General features: G+C 37.5%; 1 protein-coding gene across 9 annotated transcripts in view; it reads left to right on the top strand.

Moving 5' to 3' along the window:
- Positions 1-3,041: 3,041 nt before the first annotated feature.
- The window catches only part of PICALM (phosphatidylinositol binding clathrin assembly protein), a 102,796-nt gene continuing 82,395 nt past the window's right edge, over positions 3,042-23,442 (top strand). For 3 of the 9 annotated variants that reach the window (XM_063092767.1, XM_063092772.1, XM_063092770.1), the window contains exon 1: positions 3,043-3,504. In XM_063092767.1, the coding sequence (XP_062948837.1) occupies positions 3,375-3,504 (130 nt within the window). In that variant the 5' untranslated portion in view covers positions 3,043-3,374. Of the gene's footprint in view, positions 3,505-23,442 lie in introns of all 9 variants that reach the window. The other 6 variants (XM_063092768.1, XM_063092771.1, XM_063092773.1 and 3 more) reach the window with 4 other exon arrangements.

Genomic DNA, 23,442 nt, shown 5'->3' on the forward strand with positions numbered 1-23,442 from the left:
AGTATTCAGCACCTAGAATGATGCCTGATACACAGTAGATGTTCAATACATAAATTATGAAAGAGCAAATTAATTAACAAAGTACTGAATAAAATGATGCTCCAGACAGATAATTATGGGATGGACATGCTATATGTGTGAAAAAGTGGGCAGATTTTATCAAAGGAGAGGCTTGGAGTGACGGTATGTCCAAATGGTGATTTCAAAGTGTTTTCATTCATTCACTCAACCAGCATTCTACTGTGTCTCCTATGCATCAGCCATGATAGTGTGGAGATATCTCTGACCCCCATGTTAGTGTAATAAAACAATGACAATAATAATTAGATAACAGAAGAACATACAAGATACTATATGAACAACAAAAGGAAAGTACTGACTGCCTGTTGGGGTATGAAACAGTATGGCACATCCAGTTATGGCAAGTAGTATATTGATAGGCGTGCACATTGTGGGGGTCAGATCGTGAAGATCCTTGTATACCAGGCTGAGAGTCCTGAATTTTATCCTCCAGGGTAGTGATGTGGGAGCTACTGGAAAATTTTAATACAAAGTAAAGATAATCACATTTTAGATTCAGAAAGATCTGGTTTGGAAGGTTGAAGTATGAGAGAAAGAGAAATCAGCTAAGAAGTTACTAGAATAGTCTAGGTAAGAAAGAGATCATAAAGGCTGGAACTAAGACCATAGAAGTGAAGTGGTGTTACAGAGAGGATGGCTTTGAGAGATCTAAGTAGATTAGGCCAGATACGGAAAATAAGAGAGAAGAACTCAGAATGAATCACAGGTTTCTGGCCTGGGTTTCTAAGCAGGTGGTGAGGCCATTAACAGAAACAGGGAGCAAAGTAGAGGATCAGTATGGATTAAGAATATGGAACAAGGGAAGATCCATTTGGCCATAGTGAGTTTGAGACATCTATGGGATGTCAGGTAAAGATATTTCTCGAATAGACCAAGGAAACTGGAACACAGAAAAAACTTAAGTATATTAAGATAAGGTAGGTCGGAATTCCTATCCTTAGAACAATTACCTATCTTCTAAATTTCTCTTTATCTTTCAGTTCACAACTGTACATAAACCTCTACAATGATCATTGATTGTTTATATATTTAGAAACTTCTAAAATGTATCTTTGAAAAAAATACAGGGATATTTCTAGCAGAAGCTAGTTTGTTAATAAGGTAAACATGTCCACAATTATTTGCATAAAGGTGCTTTGAAAGAACCTCTTTGGTAAAAGTAACAATGAAATAATTTCCTAGAATGTCATTCATAGTAGTGCATAAAAGTGTTTCCTCCTATGTGTTTAGGAATTTTACGTTTTTCATAAGGATAAAATATTTAGCTATAGATAGCTAGACCATGCTCCTCTTGACCTCAGATTGGGTGCTCTTTACCAGTGCAGAGGCTCAGGCCAGCCAGGGACCCATAAGAGAATAGCAATGATGGCTGACAACATATCTTGAGAATTGGGTAATTCCACTGCCCAATGGACATGGGGCAGCAAACTGGGTACCAAACCACAGATGGATTGCAGATGCACTGAAGGAAGTCATTACAATTTTGTGAAATTTGAGGCTGGCTTGACAAAAGTGAAGCCTGCTGGTTTAAGAACTGTATGTTCTTGGCAAAAGGATGGTGCTGCAGAATTTCACCAGCCATAGTGAAAAAAAGAAAGGAGTGAGGGGGTGTGGGGGAAAGGGAATTGGAGGAGACCACAAAATTCCTGATATGATACATAAAATGTTAAATATCTATTAGCTTTGCATCTTTTGAGAGTCACCAGATTGAAGCACAGTATTTTGGATTTGGCTGGCAGATGGCGTGCACAGACTTTCTGAGCATATTAGCATTTCATTTGAAACTAGCAAGATTACATATGACTATCATGGTAACAACGTTCATAGAGATTTTTAAACTTCCCCTAACCCTAGTTTAAATGTAGGGCCATAATAACATTTTAAAAGGCTTTGTTAATAGATCTTCGGATGGCAAAGAACAGATTCTCAGGATGTAACAGTTTCTTTAAACTGCCCACAAGGCAGCGTCAATGTCTTTCCATGGAAATCTGGCTCACCCAATAAGAGAAGAGGCCAAATGTAAGAAAGACTAAACCAAGAGAGATGGCAGGTAGTGATGTCTGACTCTTTGAATGGGACTTCTCCATTTACCACTCCTCTCACTTCCTTCTATGGTCTGGATCTTTAATTACCACAGCAAGTCAGCCTTGTAGGGTCAAGCTAATCGCTGTTGACATCATCCTACTACTTCCCTTTTCAAATTCCAGTGAAGCTATGTGTTTCCTGTCCTATTTGACACCCTCGATAATGAGTACTGGCCGGTTAGTGTCTAAATTTAGACGGGCAGCAACGTGTCAAGGTTCGGAGTAGAGATAAACAAAACCAGGTGACATTTCCAAGCCTCTCAAAGAAAGGGGGAGAAACCTTTCTGGGGTGAGCAAACAGAGACCTTCAGCAGATCCACACTACAGAGAAGTCGGCTGGCAGGTTCAGAAAATAAGCCGACTGGAGCCTTTTCCTTTAAGCCAGGAGGACAGCTTTGGGGGCGTTTCCAAACACATTCTTGACTCTGCTAGGAAAGCCCGGGGAGCCAGAGCTCTGACACCCCCTTCTTCAGCGGAAGCTGTGCAGGCGTCTGCACCTCCTCTTTGTCAAACTGTTGGTTTCAACCACAGACACGAGGACACCCCTGGGGTAGGTGGGGGTGGAAAGCCAGCCTCGCCGACCCCCGCGCGCCGGCCTCGCCGCCCCTCCCCCGCCCCCCTCTGTGACCCTCGCGGTCCCGGCCTCAAGCGACCTGTTGGCAGGGAGAGTCACGTGACGCGGCCGGCCGCACACTCCCCCGGGGCGGGCCTCCTGTTGCGCCCGCCGGGCGGGTCCCACCACGTAAAGCGCGGGCGCCGCCCCGCTCTTCCCTCGCGGAGCGAGGGAGGGCGGGCGTCGAAGAGGAAAAGGAAGGGAAAAGGGGCGGGAGAAGGGAGGAGGGGCGGCGCCCGAGCCACGTGACCGGGGGTAGCCCGGAAAGCTCCGAGGAGGAGCCTGGCGCCGCCATTTTCCTGCAGCTGCCTGTCCCTTTTACACTGCCCGGCTCCAGCTGACCAGGGAAGGGGTGGGCTGAACTTGAGGCGGGGGCAAGGGAGTGCCCGACATCGTGTCCGACCTCGCGGGTGACACGAGCCGGTTCTCTCCGGGCTGGGTGGCAGCGCGCGGCCCTGAGCCCCGCCCCAGGCCGGCAGGCGGGGAAGAAGCCGGTGGGGGTAGGGGGTGCGGTGGGGGGTGGGGACCCTCCGACGCTTGGGGGTCCCAGTCCCCGCCGGCTGCCGAGCGGGAGGGGTGGTGGAGGAGCCGCAGAGATGTCCGGCCAGAGCCTGACGGACCGGATCACCGCCGCCCAGCACAGTGTCACCGGCTCCGCCGTATCGAAGACAGTATGCAAGGCCACGACCCACGAGATCATGGGGCCCAAGAAAAAGCACCTGGACTGTGAGTGAAGCCGCCCGCGGCCCCCTCCCCGCGACCCGCCTGTTTCTCCCCATCTCTTCTCTTTCCCCCTTCAGCTGCCTCTTCCCTCCCTGCGTCTTATCTGGCACTGCGAGTCCTGTCCCTGTCGAGCTGTGTTCTTTTGCTTCCATCACTCCTGCCTTCACGGCCTCCATTCCCCCTGTTCCCTATCTAAAAATCTCTGACAAGCCACTCCTCTCCCGGTTCCTAGGGGACCCTCACCTACCTCTCTGCCCGGTGCGCCACCAGACCTCATCACACCCGGCCAACTTGCCTCCCCATCGAGCTTCTCACCCCCTACCTCTCTCTCCCGTCTACTGCAGCCTTCTGCTCTTCCATCCCACCCGTCCCGGGCCGCCTAGTCTCCCCGCTTGCTCCACATCTCACTGCCCCATTGTTTCCTTATTAGCCTTCTTCTGGTTTCCGTAAACGCCTGGTTCGGTGGACCCAGATCTCAGTTACTCCGCAGCCCTCAGGGCTGCCTCCTTTGAAGTGATTCCCACTTCCTTTGCTCCACTAGGCTTCTCCCTTCCCTTCCCGGCTCCCCCCATCCCCCACCCCATTTGGTTTACCTTTCTTTGCCTCTGTAGCTTAAGTTCCTTCGACTCATTTTAAATATCATACCCAGTACCCGACTTTTATCCCAGATTACCTTCTTAGCGGGAGTGAAAATAAAGGGATTCAGTTTGGTGTAGGGAAAGATTTGTGGAAAGTTGGGATTTTTTATTTGCCTCTGGTGGATGGAGTTCAATCATTGTATCGTCGATACTTTTAACTAGGGTGAGTTGTGAATGTCGGCCACCCCCTCCCCCCGCCCTTTTTTTTCCCCAAATGGGGATGTGTGAAAAGGCTTTGCTGATATTGGTATCAGTTCCTGGAACTCTTACCCTGGCGGTTTGAATTTAGAAGCTTGAGCGTGAAGCACAGACTGTTGGAATTCAAAATGAATTAATAAGTTTACTTACAAATAACATACATCTCTTTAAAAACATTGGTAAAGAGGTGTTTGATGATGCTTGAGTTTGGATGTTTTAATTGATGCTGATTATCGTTTGAGGAACTAATTTTATTATACGGCATAGTATTACTCCATTCACTACTTTCGATACAATTAATAGAGCTAACTCCTCCCAACTTTTTTCAAACCTGGAAGCCACCTGTAATGTCTTCCTTTTTCTTTGCGCCTCTTTACCTCAGGGTACAAAGCTCAAGCTTTGTAGGCACTCTCTCAAGCTTTGAGTCGGTGGAGCTTTGACCTGAAACTTTTCAGGAAAAAATAGGGAAATAGTCACAATAGTAAGTTCTCTTTTTATGATTTCTGGCCGTATTATCCTGACTCACTTTCATCATACGTGCAAGTTACTTTCCTTTACCGTTTGAAGCAAGAGTGAGCATGTTCTGAAAGGGAATTCACTGTCAGGAGTCCTGTTTTTGATTTCTCGTTTGGACTTTGGCTGTAAGATTTGCACTTTTAAAAACATGTATAAAACGTGAATTCTTCCAAGACACTTTGCTCGTGAAGTACTGTTAGAACAAGTTATTGCTACAGACAAACCCATTATTCATCGTGATTTGTTCATCCGCTTTGGAAGAGTTTTTAAAAAATCATTATTGCTTGATTTTCTGTGATACTCATGCAGGCTGCTTCTTAACTGTCAGCCCTTGCCTGCTTACATGGTGACACTGTTATAAACAAAAGTTTTTTAAATACACCATGAGGCCATAAGTGACTTTTCTGATTTATCTGATATTTGGAGTAGATATTTCTATTGTTTAATTCCTTTCAAATGACTACTTGGTTTGCCCTATTATATCTTACAGTTTGCCCTAACACTGTGTTAATTCTTTTGTTAGGTTTTCATGTTTTTTTGTGTTTGGTGTGTGTGGGGGTGGTGGTGAAGAAACTACGTGTGACCTTGTGAACTGTTGTCTTCCCTCACTCAAAATGATAAATTATAACAAAAATAGATGTAGCTCTTAAAAGTCTTTATAAAGGTTTGTTTATTTCAAATGTAGCAGTTGTTCTTTTAACACTTTTCTAAAGAGGGTAGAAAATAGAAGAGTGGTATTTGCTTGTGGTTTTATATATGTTAGCCTTTTCTCTTGTAATAACCCCTACTGCAGATGCTAACTGGGATTAGGTTTGGAATATAATCTCACATTTGTAATTCTTTTTCTCTACCACTGCTGTGTTTACAAGCTCCCACTTTTTAAGAGCTTGAATATACCTGGTAATGTTTGACTTTTTTTTTAAAGTATGAATAAGGTTGCCACTATTTCTTTTAGTGAGGTTTTAAAATACAGTCATGCTATTTTCCCTGTATTGTTTAAAATGCCTGTGTAACCAGTTCTCACTAATGAAATAAATTTAAGTAAAGTCTGACTAGTGAGTGGTTTACTAAACACCTTCCTCCCACACACTTCAACATGCTTTGAGAAAATTGAAAAGGCTTCTACAGACAGTTCTTAGTGTTGACATTCATGAACTTTCAGCCTTCAATATTGAGATCTATGATTTCAGGTATTATTTCCTCTTTTAGGAATTTTTCTTTATAGTGAAAGGTTAGTTCTCTTGCACCTTTTAATGCCTGCAACAACTAATGCCTACTTATTTGAACCTAATGAAAACAATTTCATTTTAAAAATGGCAGCACTTAACAAAAATATGCTTAGGACTGTTGTCTTATCTGTAGGCCCTTAGATTGTAGAGGTGGTTTCTGTGTACTTCCTCACCAAGATCTTTCCATATTAGGAAGTGATTATTACAATCCATGAAATATGGCTTAATCCATACTCTATTATGTACTTGTTGAAGAAAGATCTTTTTGCTTTGCTTATACTGTAGGTATTAGTGGATAATTAATTTTGTTAACTAGTGGCCCTAGTGAGAAAAGAGTTGTCATGCTTGAAGCATTTGTAAGAATAAACATGATTTCCATTTAATTTCAGGCCTTCAGTGGTCAAAAGGAAGGATAGTAGCCCTTATAAATTGGAAGGACTTCAATTTTCCAGGCATTTATTAACCATTATCTCATTTAATTCTCACAGCTGGTGATGGAGGGCAATCTATATGCATAGAAGGTGGAATTTGTATTTGGATTAGTGGTTATATATAGCAATCAAAAATGTATATAAAATACCAAAATGTACCTGAATTAATTCCCTTTTTAAGCAGATCTAACTCCATTTAAAGAGGGCATAGAATGCTTGAAACATCCATTGAAGCATAGACAAAACATTGTTTTTAGTTTATAACTTATTAATTAAATATTCTTATCTGATTTCACAACCTTTAGTCTTACCCTATTTTTTGATATGAATTCTTAATTTTCTTTTTTCTCTCATCCAAGTACTAACCAGACTCAACCCTGCTTAGCTTTCTAGATCAGACAAGGTGGGGTGCATTCAGTGTGGTATGGATAGACTTAATTTTCTTTTTTCTATACTTGTTTAATTTATTATACTTGGGCATTTACATTTTGACATTTTTCACTGAAATGTAGTATTTATGATAGTGGCTATAATGTCTTCATTTTTTTATCCATATTTTTCCCAGTTATTTTCCAGGGACACACTATTTCAACCACAGTCTGGTTTTCTTGTTGTAAAACAAAATCAAGATCCAGTTCTTGTTAAGTGTCCATTATAAACATCTCTCTGTGGTAGATACAACATGGGTATTTGTGTGTGGTGAACTGAATCTAGACCCTGCCTAATTTTAACTGGAAACAATTTTTTAAAAAGTAAGAATCTGTGAATGCTTTGAATATGTAGAAGGTGGAATTTGTATTTGTGTTAGTGGTTTGTATAAACATTGAAAATGTGTATAAAATATAAAATGAATTAATTCCCTTTTTAGACAGATGTATGTATTGGGTTTCAATGTCTTAATGACATCTTTATCGGTGCTTAGTTTGAGTATTGTCAAGAAGGTAACTGGGATCTGATTTCCAAGAAGTTCCATGTAAGGAAGGCATAAAGTGGAAGATGTGTCCCAAGATATCTCTCATTTAGAAATAAAGTAACTGGTGCTTTTCAAAAGAATCTTGTTTTAAAAAGGAAGTTATTTTGTTGTTAATGCATGGGGTTTACTGTTGTTCTTTTCCATAAGAATTAACCATATGATTTATATTTTCATTTTTATTATTTGGCTTGTTCTGTTCCTTAATACTTAGTCTTTAACAGTTCTGAAATACAGAAAATAATAACTGAGTGATCAAAGTGGTAATAACAGTAAGATTTGACTTCATATGTCAAACACCTGAGTTATATAGTAGAACTCCACAAGTGTACATTTTTCCTCCTAGATATATCTAGTTATGTTTCTAAATAATATGTATTTTAAAAGAGAAGGTCTAAAGAGAACTTGACATTCGCCTATTTTTGTAGCCACCTTATTTGTAATTAGCAAATAAATCCTAAAATATCTTTGTAAAGTAATTACACTTTACTGGTGGACTTATTTGTTAAAGAATACTTAATATTAGACTTTGGGCATTTATGCTTTTTATGTTTATTATGTATTTTATATATCTGGATAATTTTTAAAGGCATCTGAATTTAGAGTGTCAGGTCAGAAGTGAAACACTTCATATGAAGGGACTTGGCTTTTTTCTTACATATGATTTGTGAAGCATTTGTATAAATCAACTTTGATGTTTTAAAAATACACTGATGGTTAATCCATTTTAATCAATCATCAGAATAGCTTTAATTTAAATAAAATTGTTTATTTTGACCTTGATCATCATTTAGAATATTTAATGAGAAAGTTCACCATAATGTATATAAAGGTTTTTCTGTTCTGTTTTCTTCAGTTCCAAAGTGCTTAATTTTAAGATTTCTCTCTTAACAATCAAAGAAGTAAAAAAAATAAACTTAAAGGCTTCTTGGCAAGAGGTTAGAGCCCTACCAGGAAGAATAGTGTTAGACTTTCAAAGTAAAGGCTTAGTATTTGCTCTTCCTGTTCTTTTGGTGGCTAAAGTGGCATTTCTGTTACTTTGTGTTCTGTCTCAGTATGTTCCCAGTTAAACTGCTTTATATATTTCTCTAGAGAATTGAAATACTGGATTTGACCTTTTAGAATTTTGTATGTTCATTGGGTATGTAGTTCTTTTTGTGCAGAATCATTCTGGACAGATTTGACTAATGATATTCCTTTAAAAATAAATCTTTGAGTTAAAAGTTTGCATTATAATTTGCAGATTATCAGAATATTAAGGGTTTCTCAAATTACATTAGTATACAGGTAGCAAGAGACCTGTTCTTTTGTGCTTATGGCTAGATTGACTTTATATTGAACAAATATTTGTTTATGCTTATTTTGTGCTGGGTACCACACTGAACACTTCATATTTATTAACTTATTTATTTCCTTTAACAGCTTTATGAGAGAGGTTCTGTTATTGTCCCCATTTTACTGAAGTGGAAACTAAAGCAGTGTGAAGTTTAGTAATTTGCCCAAGGTAACAGGAAGAGAGGGGAACCGGAATTTGAATCCAAGCATGCAGTCTAACGTCAGAGTTTGTGCTGTCCTCTCAGCGTGACTTTTAACATAATGGTTTTCTATGTCAGAAAGTGAATAAACTATATTCATTTATTCATGGCAGTGTTTTTATTTTATTTTATTTTTAATAGACTTTATTTTTTAGAGCAGTTTTAGGTTGATAGCAAAATTAAGTGGAAAGTAGAGATTTCCCATGTACTCTCTACTCCCACACATGCATAGCCTCTCCCATTATCATCATCCCCCAATAAAGTGGTACATTTGTTGCAATTGATGAACCTACATTGACACAACATTAGCACCCAAAGTCTGTAGTTTACCTTAGGGATCACTCTGGGTGTTTTACATTCTGTGGGTTTGGACAAATGTATGACACATATCCACCATTGTTGTATTACGCAGTGTAGTTTAACTGCCCTAAAAAATCCTCTGTGCTCCACCTTCTCCTCTCCTGTCCCCAACCGCTGGCAACGACTAATCTTTTTACTGTCTATAGTTTTGCTTGTTCTAGAATGTCATATATGTGGAATCATATAGTATGTATCCTTTTCAGGTTGGCTTCTTTCACTTAGTGATATGCATTTCAGTTTCTTTTTTGTGTTTTCATGGCTTGATAGCTCATTTCCTTTTAGCTCTGAATAGTCCACTGTCAGGATGTACCACAGTTTTCCACTTACTGAATGAAAAACATCTTGGTTGTTCTCAAGTTTGGGCAATTATGAATAAAGATGCTGTAAACATCCATGTATGTGGTTTTTGTGTGGATGTAAGTTTTCAGTTCATTTGGGTAAATACCAAGGAGCACAATGCTGGATTGTATGCTAAGAGTATGTTTAGTTTTGTGAGAAACTGCCAAACTCTTCCAAAGTGACTGTACCATTTTACATTCCCACCAGTAAGGAATGAGAATTCCTTTTGTGAAAATCTTCACCAGCATTTGATGTCACTTTTCTCGATTTTGGCCTTTCTAATAGGTGTGTAGTAGTATCTCATTATTGTTTTAATTTGCATTTCCTTGATGATGTGTGGAACATCTTTTCATATGCTTACTTGCTCTCTGAGTATCTTTTTTGGTGAGGTGTCTGTTAAGATCTTTTGCTGGTTCTAAAAGTTTCTTTGTTTTCTTGTTGAGTTTTAAGAGTTCTTTGTGTATTTGAGACAACAGTCCTTTATCAGATAAATCTTTTGCAAATATTTTCTCCCAGTCTGTGGCTTGTCTTTTCATTTTCTTGACAGTGTCTTTTGCAGAGCAGAATTTTTATTTTTTAATGCTTTGATTTTTTTGGCAGCTGGCCAGTATGGGGATCAAACCCTGGACTGGTGGTGTCAGCACCAGCTCTACCCAACTGAGCTAACCAGTTAGCTTTCTTAATTTTAACAAATCCCAGTTTATCAATTCTTTCTTTCATGGATCATGCCTACAGTGTTGTATCTAAAATGTCATCACCAAACAGAAGGTCATCTAAATTTTCTCCTATGTTACCTTTTAGGAGCTTTGTAGTTTTGCATTTTACATTTAAGTCTGTGATCCATTTTGTTAATTTTTGTGAAGGGTATAAGATCTGTGTAGATTTATTTTTTTGCATGTGGCTAACCAGCTGTTCCAGTACCATTTACTAAGAAGATTATCTTTGCACCATTGTATATTGCCTTTGCTCTTTTGTTGGCAGTGGTTTGTTAAGTGTGGTCCAAAGACTCCTGGGTGTCCCTAAGACCGTTTCAGCAAGTTTGTGAGGTCAAAACTATATTCAGAGCTGTCTGGTTAGTTGGGTAGAGAGCGGTATTATATCAACAGTGTCAAGGGTTCAGATCTCCTCACCAGCCAGCTGCCAAAAAAAGCACAAACAAACAAAAAACTGTGTTCATATACTAAGACATTGCCTTTTCCATTTTCATTCTCTCACCAGTGTACAGCAGCGTTTTCCAGATGCTATGTGATATGTGATATTGCAACAGATCAAAATTAGTAGCACATAATGAGAATTCAACTGTATTTTACTAAGCTAGATAGTAAAGAGCTCTGCAAACTGTAAAACAATGTCAGTCTTTTAAATTTTTGTTTTGGGAAATAGTTGTTTTTCATGAAATATTATATAATGGGTTTATTATTTTAAAATGAATTAATATTTAAAAATTTCTCAGCTTTAAATTCTAACTCAGTAAATATCAATAGAGAAAATCTACATAAAAGCTCTTAGGGTTCCTTAATTTTTAAGAGTAAATAAAGGTTTCTGAGATTATAAAAATGCACCTTCTAGGGAAGAGTATATATTAGAGGGGAGAAGAGAGGGTGAGTACTTGCAGAGGAACCAGATTTAAGAGATCTTTGAACTCTTCGACTAATTTTGAATTTGATTTTGTAGGTAACAGTGACCCAACCATTGGAAGACTTTGAGCAAGAGATATGGCATAATTCTTTGATTATGTCATGTTGTTAAGTAGATTGGAAGGAATGCACAATGTGACTTGGAAAGGAATCCACTGGGGGCAAAAAATTTTGACAGTAATATCTAAAATTTTTTTCCCATAGGCTTTAGTAAATAATCTGCCATTAATTGGAACTCTTGATCTATTTGTCCTCCTTTTTTTTTTTAAACATTAAAGTCATCCGTTTTCATGAAAGCCAAGCAGATTGTGCCAAAATGAGTTCTTGACTACCAAACTGTTAACCTTTGCACATAGCATTCCTTGGGTACAAAATATCTTCCTTGTCCCTGTGTCAAAACAGATCCCTTCTTTCTTTTAAACCTTCTTTAAACTAACTTGCTTTCATTAATACTCAAATTTAAAGTGACCTGTTTCATAAAAACATTACTGAATAACTCCCCATGTCTTGTCAGTCCAACATTGTTATCACCATTTATAAAGTTTCTAATTTTGTTAAACTGTAGTTACTATCATGTTTTTATATGTAATTTGGGTTTATGTGTGTTTTCTCGGTAGAATATGAATTGTTCTGTTCTATACTGTTTTGTATCTTTTCTCAAAGTTCCTGTATCTCTTCTCCCAGTATCTAGTCAGTAACCCTGTGGTGCTCAGTAAATAACTGAATAGTTATACAGTCTCTCTTTATAACTCACACTATTCCATGAACAATTTATGGACACAACATAGAGATCTATTCCAATGGATGTTTAAAAAATATTTTTTATGGCAGCTATCGAAATTACCTGGTTAAGAATTTATTTATAAAGTCAGTCAGTAGCATTGATAAAAATAACAAATTGCTATGTGTTTTATGGAACTCTTGAGGCATTAAGAACTTTGTTTTATTTAGAAACTAGGTGGTATTTTCCAAAACATTGTTATAGCAAAATTTTTGATTGTAGCTGCTCAATTTGAACACTATATTAAAATGCACATTTTTTGAGGACATATTCTTGAAAGTAAAGATGTAATTTTAAGAATTAAACGGGACCAGAAATAGATCTGAAATGCTTATTAAAGCTGCTTCCTTGCACAACTCCAGGAGGTGCCAGTCACATTGGAGTCTGTGTGAAGAATGTCTCCTAGAGTATAACTGTAGGGCAGACTCATTTTTGATGTAAGATGAGATAAAGTGTACTTAATAGATAATGTAAAAAATGTGGGGAAAAAAACTATGACTGTTTTAGAAGGAAGCCTTATGAGGTATGAGGCAAGGGTTGGGGTGGTAATAGTAGTGATGGTGGTAAAAGTAGGATCTCTAAATCTAGACCATCAGTTGATTTGAGAGGCCAATGGAAATTTCTGAAAGTTTTCTCTGAACACTTGGAATTCCAGCAGTGATTTCTGGAATGGTGCTGGTTTTGATAGCCATAAACTTATTACTTGAAAGCATCCTAGGGGTCCAAATTTTATTCAAGGGGCATTTCTTCCATGATGTGGTCAAGGAAGCTAGGCATACTTTCCAAACTTTTCCCTCACTCAGGATTGCAGGGATATTCCATAGGTGACTTCACAGGATATAGTCAGTTGCTGTATTTCAGTGTACATGTTTCTGCTGATTATAGGTCTTATATGACTATAAACTCTGAGAACATGGGTCATGGGGTATGTGTGTGTGTGTGTGTATGTTTAAATTTTTATGTGCTGGTCATAGTGATCTTATGGATGCTTAAGAAACACAAATGTTCTATATTTTAAATGTATCTAATATGCACTAAAATATTATGTTAGTTTAATTAGTTAATTAAACATATAGAAACTTTAAGTATATACCAAAAGGTAAATAGCAGGTGGTATTCATTGGACAGGGTTGGTAAGCCTTTTTAATGTATTTCAACTCTGCAGAAATTTGATTCATGCATTGTATTGATTAATTTGAAATATTAGTAGTTAACTAATCCAAAAAAAGCTAATTAGATGAAAAGGGATTGTGAAGCAAGGTGTGATATATGTGTGTTTATATATATTTTTTGCAATATTTAAATTGAGATAATTTACATAACAAAATTAACTTTTATTTTTATATTAAAAAATATAACAAAATTAACTTTTATTTTTATATTAAAAAAATATTTTGGGGGGCTCGGTAAATAGCTTTAATGTGTAATAGTAGGCCAGCTGAGGAAGACAAGACCCCCAAGACCCCATCCCTTCTCCCATGATACCCTGGGACCTGCGTGCCTGAGCCGGTTCCATGCCTGCCTTAGCCCTGAGGCCCCCAAGTCCCAGGAAAGGGTGGGAAAGGAAGTTGTGTGGCTGGAGGCTCAGCTCCAAACGTTCAGGGAGGCAAACACAGGCTAGTTGAATTTGGCTTTGGACATATCCATCTCCAGGTGCTGATGTGTAAATTTCTAGTACATTTTCCATCACCCAAAAAAGAAATCCGTATCTGTTAGCAGTATGACTGCTAACAATCTGTCCCCAACCCCTACAGCCATTAATCTACTTTTTGTCTATGGTTTTTCCTATTGTGGACATTTCATGTGAATGGAATCATACAATATATGGCCTTTTCTGTCTGGCTTTTTTCACTTAGCATAATTTTTTCAATGTTCATCCTTGTAGCACCTAACAGTACTTTATTCCTTTTTTAAAGCTGAATAATATTCACTTGTATGGCTATACCACATTTTGTTTATACATTCATCAGTTGATGGACCGGTATAGTTCACCCTTGGCTATTAAGAATAATACTGTTACGAACATTCGAACATTCACATATAAGTTTTTGTGTGAATGTATGTTTTCAGTTCTCTTATGTATATAGCTAGAAGTAAAATTGGGTCATATGGTAGCTTTAACTTTTTAGAAACTACCAGACTGGTCTACAGCAGCTGTACCATTTTACCATTTCACCAATGTATGAAGTTTCCAATTTCTCCATATTCTTGCCAGCCCTTGTTATTTTCAGATTTTTTTTTTTTTTAATTTTTTTATTAAATAGCCATCCTATTAAGGGGACTTTAGAGGGTTTTTGGCAGTTGGTTGGTACAGGGATCAAACCCTGGAACCTTTGTGCTATCTGTACCACGCTCTAATCAAGTGAGCTTATCTGTCAGACCCCCCCCCCCCCCCCCCGCCCCCATGGGGTGTTACTGTGTTATCAAACAGTGTTTTAGGATTTTTTACATAAAAGAAGAGGAAGATTGCTGTAGGAGTAATAGTCTTTGCTATGGTTGGGTAGTGGTTTAAATTTTCTGTTTCCATGATCAAGTCAATTTTTTTTCTCTTTTGGTTGAAAATATGAGGCATTATGGAAGTTGATAAATGAACTTCCAGAGTTAGGTTATGGAATATTAGGGCAGTTTGACACACTAAAATTATTCCCAAGGCCTACCTATTGTTGGTATATTTGAATTCACAAATGAGTTTTTAGTCAAATCTTGGCTTTTTATTCTGCTTTTCTTCTCATTATTTTGGTTATGTGTGATTGTTAAAAGTGAATTCCTGATAGTCTCTGATTTTAGAGTTTGTGTAATTTGCAGTAGTCTACATCTATCATATAAAGATAGTGAGAAATAAAGTATATACCTTTAATGAGCTATATTGAATGAGGGGAAGGGGACTTCTTCCTGTTACCTATACAGCAGCTATGCATTTTTGTTTCCTGGTCTCTGCTGTTTTTAGGAGGTGTTGGGAAAATAGAATAATTTAATCAGGGCCCCTTGCCTTAGGTCCAGTTGGGCATGGTGCGGCTCGTTCTTTGTAAACAAATTGTGTGTGGGGGTGTGGAGTTAGTGCACATGCATCGCGCTGCTGACTTGGCTGGTGTTGACTGCCTCTGGTGTCCACCCTGCACAGCCATGCTTTCCAACCTATGGCTCCAAGGATCTTTTTGCTGGTTACCTAGCTCATAGACCTGCGTGTGAGAGGTCTGGTGACCCAGCCTAGGATATGAGGGGTCTGGGGACCCAGCCTAGCATGTGAGGGGTCTGGGGACCCAGCCTGGCGTGTGAAGGGTTTGTGACCCAGTCTGACAACGGGCTTGAGGGGTCTGTGAGCTCCAGACCCAGCCCTAGCTCGACAGTTGGTCCAGTTGGCAGGATTATGGGCAGGTAAAAAGAGCTTGACAGGAGACCTACAAAGACCGATGAGTTTATCATTTTGTGAGATGTTATTTTTCTTGGAAAAGACCTGAGTGGAAAAATGGGAATCTTTTTTTATTTCATGGTGTTATTTTAGAAGAATTCCTTGGAAAACTTTGTTAAAAATCTTTTGCTTGCTATGTGATTAAGGATGTAGGGCAAAAATTCTGAGATTGAGTTCTGTTTAATATTGAGTAGGCACGATGCAAACCCTGGTCAGAAGCAATAAAGGGTACTAAGGGAAAATGATCAAGGTCGAGAAAAGAATATAAAGATGAGTGACACTTGATCCTTATGTTAAAGGAGCATGAAGTTTAATATGTAAAATGTATAAACATACAAGTGTAATATGTTGAGATAAATGCCTAATACTGATAAATGCCTGATACTTTTTACATCAAGTATCAAAGTAGGAGAGGAAGTAATTAACTTTGAAGGAATTTCGTGAATGCTTCACAGAAATGGTAACAGGACATTTAAAGATGAATAGTGATTTGCACTTGGACAAAGAGGTTCCTTCTGAATTAGCATTTGCAAGTGCCCTGGAGGCAAGAAAGAGCTTTATGGGTATGTTTGTAGTTCTGTATGTAGGAATGCAAAGTAAGTGTTAATGGGATTTAAGGGGAGATGAGGCTGGAGAGGGAGCCCTTAAAAGTCTTATAGGAGCAGTAGTTAACTTGATAGACTCTGGTGTTTTCAACCCCCCTCCCCAAATCTTCATTTTAGAGTCCATTTTCTCCTGTTTATTAGCTGCTTTCTTAGCTTTAGATGCCATTGCCATGAAACTGGGGAAATAACTTTTTCCTTTTCCCAAGTAGTTTTGAGGTAGGGTTGTCGAGAGGAATAGGAATAGAAAGGAAGGAATGCATGATCCCATTGCTGGTACAGGGTGCTAAATGTGCTTTAGCTTTTAAGACCTGAAGTTGGACCTCCGAATATTGTTATACATAGTGGTTTGTGTCTCTAAATAACTAAAATCAGATATACAGTGATCTCATGGCTTTTGTGGGCTTCCGTGGAAATTTAGTTTTTTTTGAGTTCCATATTTATAACTGAACTTAGTATGACTGAAAAAGGTTTGATAAACCAATTTAAAGTCAACAAGATTTTTGAGGTCTGTTTGATTTATTTAAGTATTGACATGTATTTATTTGCATATGATATGTTAATTATCAGTCATTCTCACATTTTTTAAAGCTGAATCTCTACCAAACAATACTTTATTAGTCTTATGGAAATTAACATACTCATTAGCAATTACATATTGAGTGTTGTTAAAAGAAAAATTTTAGACAAATTAAATATAGCAGAGTTTAGTTGAGCAAAGAAGGGATTCATGAATTGGGCAGCACCCTAACCCAGTAAAAGTTCAGAGTTTCATCCAGCAACTTGGGCAAGCAGTGTTTATAGACAGAAGAAGGAAATGATTACAGAAATAGCCTGATTTATTACAGCTCCCATTTTCCTAACTTTGGCATGGCTGAACAGTTTGCAGCCTGTGATTGCCTGAAAGCTTGGCTGCTACAATTGGCCAAGAATTGCTTAGGCTACAAGAATAAACTCAAGTTAGGTTCCACTTGGATATACAGAGGCAGCTTAGGCCAAATTTAATTAATAGTATTTACTATATATTCAGGTTACTGTGTTGAGGTAACTGAGAAATCTAAAAGTGAAATTGCTGATCATGTCATCAGTCTAGTAGGGAAGATGACATATACAAGTAGCTGTTTTACCAGGCATTGTGAGATAAGTACAGATCAAATGACATTAAAAATCAGAGGAGAGAGATAATGCTCTTAGTGAGGGGGAGAATTGGACCTTAAATGATAAGCAGTTAAGAGTTGTAGGCATTTCAGGTGGAGGAGGAAAGAGCATGAGCAAACATATTTATAGGCAGGAAAGCTGGAATTGTGCTTGAGGAACAAAGGTACCTGTCTGTAAATGGGGTGCTTTGGGGGGCTATGAGAGGGACGGACAGTTTGGGGTAATGAGAAATACAGGTGGAGATACTGACTCTAGATTATGGAGGGAGTATGAATTTTAATCATATGGCCTGTAGATATAGCTTATGCCATGTACCTTTTTACCACTGTAGCTAAAGTTGGACCAAAGTGAGAGCCAGTTTTTCAAAAGTACACTATATATTTTCTGCTGCCAGTGTGAAAATAGGGAAGGTAAGGAGTTTTGCTGAGGATGAGATTTTGCAGCTTTAAACTTTTTATGTTAACTTGACTATTATAGACTGAATCAGTAGTGGCAATTTACTGAAGTTTGGGGGATTTCTGAATCTCTAGATTGCACAGGAATTCTTGAAAAAGTCTTCTAAACACAAATAATGTGTACCTTACTTTGATCTAACTTTTTAGTCTTTAGTGTTACACAAAATCTGATAAAATCAGTTGTTAGGATATAACATACAAAATGGGGAGAATAGCTAAGTTTTAAGGAATCTTTTCTATGTCTTGAGCAATTGATATTCATTAACGTAATTAATACTTATAAAAACCTATTCGGTACTTAAACTGAGACAACCAGTAAGAGAAAATAGAGAATAAATCTAACATTTACATGGCAGTGAAGAACCTTGACTGCTTGCTAGGCAATCTAGGGGGAGCCTCTTAGTTCACAGAGAACTTTTAAGGAATGGGATATAGTTAGGAGAGAGCTTTTTTTTGAGAAATATAATTTCTCCAAATATGTAAGATTACATTTGGAAATAGCAACTTTCTATATTTCTTAGGGTAAATTGATATGCTTCAAGAGGAACAAGCCCTGAACTGTGGAATATGGGTGTTGGCTCTAGCTCCATATGACCTTAGGAAAGTTTCTCACTTAAATTGCTTATTTTCTGGTTTACCTCCTCCTTTTGCTGTTCTGTGATGCTCCATTTGTGTCCCTTCAGCTTTTCTGTTCTTGGCGTGGTGCTTTGTAAAACTAAGATTAGGAATCATTTCTCTATGAGCTTTTGCTTCATCAGAGTGTTTTGTCCCACCTACTAGTATATAATCATTACTTGAAAAACAATTTCAGCTTGCATATCTTATTAGTGTTGGTGGAGATGTGTGGCACTGTTTTATGTGATTTTTGTTTTAGGTTGAAATGGCCAACAAAAATGTGGATTTTCTTTTACCACTATTAAAAATATGTGAATAATGTAAAATATGAAAAGATTTCCTACCAGCCTTTTCAACCATTTGTCATATGTTTGCTTTTAAAATTTTTTCACTTCTGTCATCCAGGTTGACTAAAGGATAGTCATCTTCCTTTCAAGTTTCCCCCATTTAGGCATGTATGTTTGGATTGGATGCCCTTACTTTGTGACGGAGGAAAGGACCCTTTCCTCCACTCAGGTGGCCAAATGAGCCATGCCTGAGAAGCCATTGGTAGCAATTTTAATCAAATTGCTTTCCCCCATCCCTCTGCAGAGGTGTTTTCTTTTCTCTTTTTTTACTCTCATAGTATCCTGTGCATGTTTATCTCTCCTGAAAACAGAGACTCTGTTTTATTATTCCTCTTGGTATTCCCAATACTCGGAATATAATGCCTGGAGTATAAAAGTATCTGTAATGGGTTGACTTATGTCCCCCCAAAACTCATTGAAGTTTGAATTGTGTCCCCCAAGTTTTATGTATTAGAAACTTAGCCCCCACTGTCACTGTTAAGAAGGTGGGAAATCCTATTATGGTGATTGAAAGGTGGAGCCTTGAAGAGGTGATTGGATTGTAGGACCGTGCAGTAGTGAATAGATTAAGAATGGTGGTCAGGGGTGTGGTTCTGAGGGCTTTAGAAGAAGAGGGGAGTCTGTCTCTCTGCTCTCTCTGCTTCCACTGTTTTGCAGTGTGAGACCCCTGGGTCACTGTTGCCACCACCAGATGGACTTTGGACTTGCCAGCCTCAGAAGCTGTAAGCAATAAATTTCATTTTCTTTATAAATTACACAGTTCCAAGTATTTTGTTATAAGCAATGGAAACGGACAAAGACAGTATCTTAGTAAATATTTAATAAGTTTTTGATGAAGATGAGAGATTTATTATATTGGGCTAGTAACTAGTCAATAATTTTTTGTTTTGTTTTTGAATCTAAGGTTGTTTTTGAATAGAATTATATTGAAAATACTCATGTATGATCATGGTCTTTAACAGTTGGCTCACTTCATCAGTTCAGAGTGTTCATGCCAGAATTATGAATTTGTTACCTGTAAAAGGGTGTTACTGGCAGTCCTTTTAACTATTGCCACAGACCAAGTGGTCTACACTGGCTAATTGTCATTTGTTTGTTGGCTGTTGGTCATAATGGGAGCATTAGTTGAGAGTATTTAAGGAGCATCACTAATCCATCACCATATTCTATACCATAGTAACATCGTCTTAATATTATTTGGTTAAGTGATGAATTTATAGATGATTGCCTCAAATCTTATTTTTATCCCTTATTTTAATTTCATAGAACCATAAGAATGTAAGCATTATTATAGTTTCAAGGATCCTTGATTTAGTTTGCTTGTTGGAAGGGCTTTATGTGTCTTGAATTTTATGTATACTGTGTCTGTGTACTGTGGGATGGGGAATTGCATATATCTATTTAGTTAATACTAGAACTCCGTAATAGGTTGCATCAGTTTTTCTTGCTGTAATTGCTTATACGTTGCTGGCATGCAACCTTTTGTGTACCTTTGACAACCATTAAGAGAAGAGATTTTTAAAAAGTTTGCTTTTGCTTGCAGAATATGTAGAACTAGTTTTGAATTGACAGTTGAATTGTCAAATAAAGTGTGAGCTGTCTTTTTCGCCTTTTTTTTTTTTTTTAACCATTTGTGCCTTTAAATAAGCAACTTACTGGTATAGTTTAGAATAATCTTTTGTATTCAGTATACAGTTATACCTAGGAAACTGGTTTTCATAGTTGTTGGTACCTTTTTAGCTTCTAAGTTTGTGTGTCTTCAGATTGCATCTTTGAAAAGAGATGGGCAGAAGTTTGGAAAGGTAGCATTTCTCTTAGGTGAGTAGAAAAGAAAACAGATTTCACAAATTGCAGTTACTAGCTTTATTTCAGGTGAGCTGTCTTGGGGAATTTGTCTAGTTTTGATTTATAAGGCCAGTGTAAAGATTTGTTGATAAATACAAAATGGAGTGGGTTGCTCTGAAATGAACTTGTTTTTTAAAACTGCGTATCCAGGAAGAAATAAGTTATAGGATAGTTACATTTTATTTTTTGGTACGGAACTGTAGAAAAGTTTTGGTTGGTTTGTTACATGATCACTTTGTCTTCTATTTTCAGAATTGGAGGACATAACTACATTATCCTTATTTCCATTTGTACATTTCCTTTTAGAAGTAAAAGAAGCTGTTTAATGACAGAAATTAAGGTTTAGCAGGTGGTACTTCCTTGTTTTTTTTTCTTCTCAATATTAGTTTTTGTAACTTTTCTTCACAGAACTATGTAATTGTGTATTATCAGGTTTGGAATTTGTGTTGGGTATTAATTTAATGTAAAGTTTTAGACTTTATAGAGTATAAACCCTCATTTATTTTTGTTCTTTATATTTTTGCAAAATATTGTTTGGACTTGGTGACCTAGAGTAGACCCAGGCATTATCTTCAGGTGGTTTCTGGAGCCCATCACAGGAACACTGCATAATGAACAACCATAGGACTAACTTAATTAGTTATAGAGTTACATCTGGCAGCTAAATTAGAAAAGTATTTATAGAGTAGCTCATGAGGCTGAGATTACTCTTTGATTGCCTAAAGGTCCTGTTCAGGGAGAGAACCATTTCTTCCTATCAGGAGATTGGAAACTTTCATAGAATTGCTTTTTCTTTGACTTCTTCATCAGAGTTATGTTTTCCTAACTTAGTGACTAACCAAGAATGTGTTACAACTTTCGAGATGCCTTTTAACGTAGTTTACCTCTTCTGCTATTACTTAGAATTGGGAATGATTAGATGTCTAGGACAAAAGATTACTGGAAAACTGCTCTATATGTTTCTCTGATGTGAAATCACTTAAGGCCTATTCACCTAAAAATCTGGTGAGTGGACTTAGTTTATTCTGTGACGTTCTTGGTTTCTTTAAACTTGCTTATAAATTAGGACTTGCAGTTTCTGAGTCATTTGGAGACAAGGAATGTCCAAAACTTTTAAAACCTGTTTGTGTGAACTTGGGTTGAATAGTATGCTGCCTTCCTTATATTCTGTCAACTTTAGTTCACTGTAGCCAGGATGAAGGTGATAATGCCAATGAGAAGGATATACTAAACCAGACAGGAGGTGGTTACTGTCTGTACTAGTAATTAGATTTATGAGAACTAAACAAAGAGAATGTGTGAATTTTAGAATAATGAGAGAAGGTGATAACAAGACTCTGACCACTTGGAACAGAGAGAGAGAGAGAGAGAGAGAGAGAGAGAGAGAGAGAGACTATGAATGAATGTACATGTATGTATCTCCATCCATCCCTCTAGTGAAAGATTACTGTTTGAAGACTCTAGTTCCAGCACGGCCACTAGTTTGTATTACTTTAGTTAGGTAAGTATTTAAATCTTTCCGATGGAGATAACAGAGCATTCCTTGCCTTGTCACAAGGCTGTTGTAATAATCAGAAGACTAAGGATATGAAGGAATTATGTAATGTATAAAGAAATGTATATGTATAAAGATTTTGCCACTCTTGAAATTGAGTGCAACTGTGGTTAACATTTCTGAGTTGATGAAGAATTTGGGCTTTAGAGAAAGTTTTGGAGAAGTCATTGAGTTTGAGGTGTTTTCATAATACTTTATTGGAAGACTGGTGGAGGAATGGTTTACTAAGATGAGGGAAAACTCATCTATAAAATATGATGCTAAGTGAAAATAAAAATGTATTTGTAATGGTGCTTTAAAGCTTAGAAAGTACCCTAAATATATCATACTCAAACGAGAGTGCTGTGAAAATTAAGTATTAATATTCCTATTTTTAAAATGTGGGAGTTGAAACTGAGTGGCTAATTAACATGCCTAAAGTCGTATTGATGAATAGTGAATCTGGAATTTGATCTAGATTCTTTGCTCATTCTGATATGTCACTTAGTGCTGGTATAGTACAGTCATAGCACATGGAAATGGATGAGACTGAATGGAAGCAGAAGGAGAGCCTAGAGTACTTCAGTGATGGTGCAATTAACATCCTTATCATTACTATTTGAAGCAGAGATTGGAAATGAATAGCACTTAGGACAGACTCTCAAATAAGTGTGAGCCTGAAGATTTCTAATAGCGAGAAATGAACTTTAAAGGAATATCTCATAGAAATTGCTAGAAATAGACACTCCTTGTCCCCACCTGCCAATCCCAGTCATTCTGGAAGGTATCCAATACTGCAGTGAAAGAAAGCTAGTTACTGTTCTTCAGTGTTTGTGAAGTTTAGAGAGGGATTAACTTGAAAGGTATTAGTATTCAGAGTAGTAGCATTTTAGTTGGGTAGAAGATTTATTTGGGGATCCTTTGGCACCATAGCAAAAAGGGAAGTTGGTGAAAGATTGGTATTATAGAATGATGGGAGAAAGGTGGTTAAATTTTCCTTGCTATTTGTCTATACCGCTTAAGATTTATTTTACATATAACAAGCCAAGAAAAAGATATGTTCTTTCAGAAATTTAAGGATTCTTCAGTTATCCATCCGTAGAATGTGGTTTTTGAAAATAAATACATATATAATATTATCTATCCAAATAAAGAGCGATACTTCTATGAAAGAATCTACTGCTTTTATTCTTAAGATCTTTTATTATTAGCATTACTGCAGTTGTTACTGTTGTTGGTACATAGAAGCAGAGGACTGAGTAAAAACCCACTGAAAGTATTATGTATGATATATGTTATGAGTTAAATTTATTATTTCTAAATTCTTTAGCAGCAGAGGTCT

This window comes from Cynocephalus volans, chromosome 4 (genome assembly GCF_027409185.1).
Source record: "Cynocephalus volans isolate mCynVol1 chromosome 4, mCynVol1.pri, whole genome shotgun sequence".
Lineage (NCBI taxonomy): Eukaryota > Metazoa > Chordata > Mammalia > Dermoptera > Cynocephalidae > Cynocephalus > Cynocephalus volans.